This window comes from Rhamphochromis longiceps, linkage group LG4, assembly GCF_057381845.1.
Source record: "Rhamphochromis longiceps isolate RC_006_pf linkage group LG4, R_longiceps_female_GT1.1, whole genome shotgun sequence".
NCBI lineage: Eukaryota > Metazoa > Chordata > Actinopteri > Cichliformes > Cichlidae > Rhamphochromis > Rhamphochromis longiceps.
Window position 1 is genome coordinate 31,058,251 of NC_140560.1, and position 8,456 is coordinate 31,066,706.

Consider the following 8,456-nt stretch of genomic DNA (forward strand, 5'->3'; position numbering starts at 1 on the left):
ACCTACATGAACATTGTTTTAACTTGATCAAGCAAGAGTGTTTAATTAGTGTCCCTTGCTTTTGAAGGATAGGTAAGTATTGTAGTTTAACACATAAGGGTCACTGCAGTGTCTAGCCTTGTTTCTACTATCAGATATATGAGTGTGTTATCAAAAATGTTTCTTTATTATTCTGTTTCCTTGCACCATTAGTGTATTGAATTGTTTGAATGGACCTTTTATTCTGGGAAGAAAACGTAGCTCAGTTTCTGATAATATGACACCCCCTGTTGGTTATTTGTTAGATTTGTGATAAATTGTGTGCAGCAACATGAGTGACATTTCTTTTAGCTCTGGAAATCTGCCTATAATCTATACTAAGACCAAGTCCTTTGCACTACCTCCAAGAACTTTGTTCTCCAGTGATCCTTTTCTATTGTGTGCCTTTCTCTTGTTTTGTATACATTTCTCTTGGTTGTATATATGTCTCCTATTTTTTTATTTATTTATTCCTGCTGTCTTACTATTTATATTTTCCACAGTTGGCATGAAGCACCCATAATTTAACATACAGTGGGGCAAAAAAGTATTTAGTCAGCCACCGATTGTGCAAGTTCCCCCACTTAAGATGATGACAGAGGTCAGTAATTTGCACCAGAGGTACACTTCAACTGTGAGAGACAGAATGTGAAAAAAAAATCCATGAATTCACATGGTAGGATTTGTGAAGAATTTATTCGTAAATCAGGGTGGAAAATAAGTATTTGGTCACCTCAAACATGGAAAATCTCTGGCTCTCACAGACCTGTAACGTCTTCTGTAAGACGCTTTTCTGTCCCCCACTCATTACCTGTATGAATGGCACCTGTTTGAACTCATCATCTGTATAAAAGACACCTGTCCACAGCCTCAAACAGTCAGACTCCAAACTCCGCCATGGCCAAGACCAAAGAGCTTTCGAAGGACACCAGGAAAAGTATTGTAGACCTGCACCAGACTGGGAAGAGTGAATCTACAATAGGCAAGCAGCTTGGTGTGAAAAAAATCAACTGTGGGAGCAATCATCAGAAAATGGAAGACATACAAGACCACTGATAATCTCCCTCGATCTGGGGCTCCATGCAAGATCTCATCCCGTGGGGTCAAAATGATCATGAGAACGGTGAGCAAAGATCCCAGAACCACACGGGGGGACCTGGTGAATGACCTGCAGAGAGCTGGGACCAAAGTAACAAAGGTCACCATCAGTAACACACTACAACGGCAGGGAATCAAATCCCGCAGTGCCAGACGTGTTCCGCTGCTGAAGCCAGTGCATGTCCAGGCCCGTCTGAAGTTTGCCAGAGAGCACATGGATGATACAGCAGAGGACTGGGAGAATGTCATGTGGTCAGATGAAACCAAAGTAGAACTTTTTGGTATAAACTCAACTCGTCGTGTTTGGAGGAAGAAGAATACTGAGTTGCATCCCAAGAACACCATACCTACTGTGAAGCATGGGGGTGGAAACATCATGCTATGGGGCTGTTTTTCTGCCAAGGGGACAGGACGACTGATCCGTGTTAAGGACAGAATGAATGGGGCCATGTATCGTGAGATTTTGAGCCAAAACCTCCTTCCATCAGTGAAAACTTTGAAGATGAAACGAGGCTGGGTCTTCCAACATGACAATGATCCAAAACACACCGCCCGGGCAACAAAGGAGTGGCTCCGTAAGAAGCATTTGAAAGTCCTGGAGTGGCCTAGCCAGTCTCCAGACCTCAACCCCATAGAAAATCTGTGGCGGGAGTTGAAAGTCCGTGTTGCTCGGCGACAGCCCCAAAACATCACTGCTCTCGAGAAGATCTGCATGGAGGAATGGGCCAAAATACCAGCTACTGTGTGTGCAAACCTGGTAAAGACCTATAGTAAACGTTTGACCTCTGTTATTGCCAACAAAGGTTATGTTACAAAGTATTGAGTTGTATTTTTGTTATTGACCAAATACTTATTTTCCACCCTGATTTACGAATAAATTATTTGCAAATCCTACCATGTGGATTCATGGATTTTTTTTTTTCACATTCTGTCTCTCACAGTTGAAGTGTACCTCTGGTGCAAATTACTGACCTCTGTCATCATTTTAAGTGGGGGAACTTGCACAATCGGTGGCTGACTAAATACTTTTTTGCCCCACTGTATATAATTACAATAAAGGGCTGTTGTATTCTGTTCTATTCTATTCTATTCTAAATGGATGTAAGAAAGTGTTCACACTTAAGGCACAAAGTAGTAGGCTGATTCTGAGATGAGATAGGTAAAGGCTAAACTGGCTAGCAAGGTAACTTCAGTACAAATCTCAACAACAAAGATGAAGATGTCTTTGACATATAGTGAAAAATGCCATGTTTTCCCATTGCCTTGATAATATTAGTCTTTTAGAACCAGTTTAGTTGAAAATCAAACTTCATAAAGGGTGATGCTAAGGTAAGACTTTTATGTGAAGGCTGTCTGGTGCTTTTTTTAAGAGATGCAAACAAATGGAACCTTCCTTCTTTTCAGTGAGCCACAAAGGCCCGTCCTAAAGCATAATGTGCTTTATTCCTCTTTTTGAATCTAACTGGAATTATGATTTACAAAAAGAACATCATGTTATTACGTTATCATCATTTTTGCAACCAAAGGTGTTGTCTCCTGCTTAGATAACAGGTTTAAGGCACTTCTATAATGGCGGCACTTTTCAGACTCGGATGTAACATCCTTTTCATTATAACAGTCTATAAGTAGTTCTATTCAGAGCAGTTGAAAGTCAGACTGAACAGATGAGTGGGCATGATGCAGCTGAACTTCAAGAAGTATTCTGCTGTATATAACTACTCAGCAGTTTAAAACTTCAGCTTTTGGCTCACACCTCAACTTTGGGCATGTGTAACTTTTGAACATTTGAACATTATATATATAAAAGAAAAAAAAAACATTTTAAACGAATATTCATATATGGGCCCAAACAATGCCATATAAAAGAATGACATACTACTGGTTTATTGGAAATTTTGATTTACATAAGAGTTGTTTAATGTATATTATCTCAGGGCAAAAGCTGTCATACCTCACAGAACGCTCACAGTATGTGAGGACACAGGGCTGTGTCTCTGATACGCTGGTCTGCAGTACAGGGGCCCCACAGGGAACAGTGCTGGCACCGTTCCTCTTCACCCTCTACACTGCAGACTTCTCCATCAACTCCCCACGCTGCCACCTACAGAAGTTCTCTGACAACTCTGCCATAGTCGGCCTCATCACAGGTGAGGACGACTCAGAGTACAGACAGTGGACTCTGGACTTTGTGGACTGGTGCCAGTAGAACCACCTGCTGATCAACACTGGGAGAACCAAGGAGTTGGTGGTGGACTTCCGGAGATGCAGACCCACCACATTGACACCGGTGAACATCCAGGGAGTGGACATTGAGATAGTGGACTCGTATAGGTACCTGGGTGTTCACCTGAATAATAAACTGGACTGGAGCCACAACACTGATGCTCTGTACAGGAAGGGTCAGAGCAGACTCTACCTGCTGAGGCGACTGAGGTCATTTGGAGTCCAGGGAGCGCTTCTAAAGACCTTCTATGACTCTGTGGTGGCATCCGTTATTTTTTACAGTGTGGTATGTTGGAGCAACAGTTTATTGACAGCTGAGAGGAAGAGGCTGGATAAACTCATTAGGAAGGCCAGCTCTGTTCTGGGATGCACCCTGGACTCAGTGCAGGTGGTGGGAGACAGAAGGACTCTGGCCAAAATAACATCTCTGATGGACAGAGTCTCCCACCCCATGCATGTAAATGTTGCTGAACTGCAGAGCTCCTTCAGTGGCAGACTGCTGCATCCTCGATGCATGAAGGAGCGTTTCCGCAGGTCCTTCCTCCCTGCAGCTGTCAGGCTGTACAATCAGAACTGCTCCCAACAAACATAGATGTCTACATCAGTGCTGCAACAACTTCTACTGTTATAACTGCACATTACTTTTTCTCAGCTTATATATACACTAACTTATTGTAAGTTACATGTCTACTTTTTAATGCACAGGTACAATACACAATCTGCACTTTTCTAATTATTCTAAATATTCTTAACTATTTAAACATCTTTCAGTATCCTGCTCTGTTTGCACACTATCTGTACGCTAATTTTAACAACTGTACTGTACTCTGCTCTGGTAACTATTGTCCATGATGTAAAAATGTAAAAATTTTCTACACGATCAGACAAGAGTATTTTTAAAGACGGGTTTTAGTAAGTTTTTCTAAATTAACCTCCCGAAAATCTTCCTAACATATGTTTCCCTCTAGTGTATGAACACCTGTAAGTGCTACCAGAAAAATAACAAAGTGAAACGTGAAAAATAGTGTAAAGAATTAAAACTAGCCTCTTTTCTTTTTTTAAAAATACACCGTAAATCTCCCGATAGTTTTACTATCCGAGCTTGAAATATGTATCATTATTGTTATTTTATTTTATTTGTTAAATACAGCTGTTAGGGCTTTTCACATTAGTTGTAATATTTCCTCTCGCCTTTGAATGCATCATAATTAAACGTCCGCCCCTTCTTCTGCACGTCAGTTCCAACATGGCGGCGCCCCACGCTGTGGACGGGGTGGAGGGAGGCAGCGGCGAAACCGGGTTGACGCTGTCGGATTCATCTACCTGTGATGTGAAGAGACCTCAGTTCGGGACACGTTTCCTTACAGACCCACGACAGGTCTTCCAGCATAACGCATGGTCGGTATCTTTTAAAAGAACTCCCCCCAATGGAGCAGACATATGTTCCTGTGCATCTCTGTCAAGGCTGCTCACTCGGACACTGTTATGACTTGCCATAGATTGTGTGTAATTCTGCGAGCCGTTATTTTTTAACATTGACATTAATTTAATGTTAACATAACATTATGTTAACACTTAAAATAACATTAACTGAATATGGATTTCTCCTACAATGTAATCACGGGACATGGGTTGAACTGGTTGCTGAATAACATTCATAAAATTATTGCCAAGTATTTCTCTGCACCTGATTGGTCAGCCTTTCATATCTAAATACGGAGTTATTTAAAACATCTTTAACATGTAGCAAAGATTTGTGTAAAAATGTTCAGGCTACATGTCAAAGTACTTTGCAGATTTTATTACACCTGCTTACAACCCATCACCAATCTGAGTGAAAGTGTCATATCTTTAAGTATTTCAGGACTGAGAGTGTTTTTGTGTGCCACGTTGCTTTGGGATAATTGGGGTTTCTCACCATCAGGGACAATGTGGAGTGGACCGATGAACAAGAAGCAACCGCTAAGAAGAAAGTCTTAGAAAACAGTCAGCCGCTACCTCCAGAGAAACAAGGTTGCATCATTGCAGTTATACACATAAACCGCACAGTGTGACTGACAGTAAAGACCAGTAAGAGATGTATAGCTTATTAATCAGGAGGACAGCCATCCCCAATGTTGCATCCACTTTCCTTTCATTTTTTGTTTCTTGTGAAAGCGACCAGATCTCTGTTGCTGCTGTTAGCACAAAAAGATTGTTGCTGACATTAATTTGTAACCACTTTTTTCACCTTCAGCTTAACTTTACAGGTTATGAGATATTATAGTTTGTTTTTGTTTTTGTTTTTTTATTTTGCTTTTAAATAGACTTACAAGAATTTCAGGCAAACTTTTATTCACCTTGTCATTATGTGTAGAATTTTGAGGCAAAAATTAAAGGCTGTAACATAACAAAATGTGAAACAGATGAAATGTTATGAATACTTAGTGGATACACTGTATATATAGTCTTATTAAGTACTTTAAAGTGTTTTGTGGTGATTTGTAAGCAAGGCAACATAATGCTCCATTACTTAAACACTTGCTTTACTTTGCTTTGCTTTACCTTTGCAGAGGAATACGACAGCCGGGCCAATGAGTACTGGAACGGCTTTTACACAATCCACGAGAATCGTTTCTTCAAAGACCGTCACTGGCTCTTCACAGAGTTCCCAGAGTTGGCCCCACAGTGCAGCCTGAACCATGAATCGCACCCTGGTGCCTCTGGTGCAGTAGAAAGTCAGCAGAACAGTCAGGATGGAGAGCAAAGCGGGGAACATGCAGCTTTGTCTCACACTGATGGTGACTTTCCTGGCTCGTCTGCCACCTATCGCATACTGGAGGTGAGACAGCATAACGAAAGCAAGTTAGCTAAACTTAGCTAAATTTTCAGTTAAAGGTTTTAAGAGGATTTGTTGTCATGAAACAGTTTTACTGTTTTATTTATATAAAACTCTGTACAGGTTGGATGTGGTGTGGGAAATACAGTTTTTCCAATACTAAAGACCAACAAGTAAGTGCTGGCAAAACATTTCAATCTATGTTTAAAAAGCACACATCTTATTTATTCTCTTGTAGTATAATGTGCACCATAAAACAATAATTTGCCCTTTGCAGTGATCCAGGACTCTTTGTTTACTGCTGTGACTTCTCCAGCACTGCTGTGGAATTAGTCAAGGTGAGATAATGATGATGGGATCATGAAAGGATGATCATTTCTCAGGTTGTAATCTAGCTAATAAATTAAAACTGTCCTCTTGTCATCAGAGTAATCCAGAGTACGACCCAGGGCGTTGTTATGCCTTTGTTCACGACTTGAGCGATGTAGAAGCCAATTACCCCATCCCTGATGGAACCCTTGATGTTATAGTGCTAATCTTTGTTCTATCAGCTCTGCATCCCAAGAAGTATGAACTTCTTTTTTTTTTCCCTCTTCCCTTTTGTCTTTCCTTTGGTTTCACTCGGTGGAAGTAATTAAATTGTCACTGCTTCTTATACTTTCACCCTAACTTCAGGATGCAAGCATCCATCAGTAGACTAGCACGCCTCCTGAAGCCCGGTGGAGTGATGCTGCTCAGGGACTATGGACGCTACGATATGGCACAGCTCCGCTTCAAGAAAGGTTAGTTCTGCAAGACACTGGGTTCAAAATTTTCCACAGTTTGGTCTTTAAAAATTTTTTTTACCTGCTGTAACATGCTTTTTTTTTTTTTTTTTTTTTAGGTAATTCCAAATCTGTAAAACCCATGATAGTGAATTAGAAAAGCGGTTACGAAAATGAGTGAGAGATGGTCTTAAATATGTTTAAAATGCATTAAGAACTGCTTAAAATGCAAAAAGTAACAGTAAATCCAGCTGTGCAAGAAGTTCGAATTTGAGGTTTGAAAGGGCGATATATTAATGGATGTAATATTATTATGTAATATTACCATGTTCTGGCTTATTATTTACATGACAATGATATGTTATTTTCTACAAGTTGCTGGAAAATAATGTGCTTGTGGTTTGGTTTTTTTTTTAGGAAGGTGTCTCGCCGAAAACTTTTATGTCCGAGGCGATGGAACGCAAGTATATTTTTTTACTCAAGGTACAAAAAAGGTCTTAATAAAGATTTATTGGGGTTTATTTTTGTAGAGTTGCTTTCTGATGGTGTATCCAAAAAATATTTCTGTGCTCATTTTAGATGAGCTCCATGAGCTGTTCACTCAGGCTAAGCTGGAGAAAGTGCAGAACCTTGTGGACAGAAGGCTACAGGTGAACAGAGGGAAGCAACTCACCATGTACAGGGTGTGGATTCAGTGCAAGTACCGCCAGGCTCCAGTTTAGCCACCTGGGTGTGAAAGTGGGGAGAACCCACCTGACTTGACTGTCAACTACAGCCAGAATTTAGGAAGTGAAGAGAAGGTGGTGCTTGCTTTTTCCAGTGGGTGTATGGAGTGGACATGAAAAGCTTTGTGATGAAGGGAATGCAACAGAATATTTACATACTGTAAAGGTTTTACACTATCCCAGCTGCTAAACTGCAGATGGACACTTTTTTTATGCGTAAGTTTCCTGATGGTGCAGCAGTCCTAGCTGCAATAGTCATGTCTTGTCACTTTCTTATGGAAGCCTGTTTCAGCCACTGGAAAGAAAAAAAAATTACCAGGCAGAGCTAAGTCTAAATTTCAAGTTATCTCGAAGTTTTAAGTTGGGTTGCTGAAAATTTCAATTTACTAACTAGATCTCTTAAAATATCACCTTTAATAAGTCAAAAATTTCGAAGTACTAAATCAAAACTTTGACTTGAGAAAGACAAAAACATTTTTTTCAGTGATTGTTCAGTTCAATTATTTAAGAAAGTGCTGGTTACCTGTATGTTTCTCTTCTGACATATTGTTCCTGATGTTTTGAAATAAACTGAATGATTTTTAAGATTTTCCCTTTTGTACATGCAAAATAAAAATAAATTTTAAAAAATGAAGTTTATTTTTAATTTAGTATTTAAAATACCTTGAAAATTTCAAGGTTGTGCTTTTTTCCGATGCTACTTTGCTTTCCATCTCACGTTTAGTGGTTGACTGGCTGGTTAGGAAAAAAGACAACAAATCAGTTAGCAATTGGTTATATTAAGTCCGTAAAGCATGTGGGTGTGAACAT

General features: G+C 39.9%; 1 protein-coding gene across 1 annotated transcript; it reads left to right on the plus strand.

The window, feature by feature from the left end:
• The first annotated feature begins 4,576 nt into the window (after nucleotides 1-4,576).
• mettl2a (methyltransferase 2A, methylcytidine) lies at nucleotides 4,577-8,229 on the plus strand. Its single transcript, XM_085404479.1, has 9 exons — nucleotides 4,577-4,737; nucleotides 5,264-5,352; nucleotides 5,892-6,160; nucleotides 6,281-6,330; nucleotides 6,435-6,495; nucleotides 6,585-6,724; nucleotides 6,833-6,939; nucleotides 7,339-7,404; nucleotides 7,501-8,229. Exons 1-9 carry the CDS (start codon nucleotides 4,586-4,588, stop codon nucleotides 7,641-7,643), a joined length of 1,077 nt encoding a protein of 358 aa, XP_085260605.1. The 5' UTR covers nucleotides 4,577-4,585; the 3' UTR covers nucleotides 7,644-8,229.
• The last annotated feature ends 227 nt before the right edge of the window (nucleotides 8,230-8,456 follow it).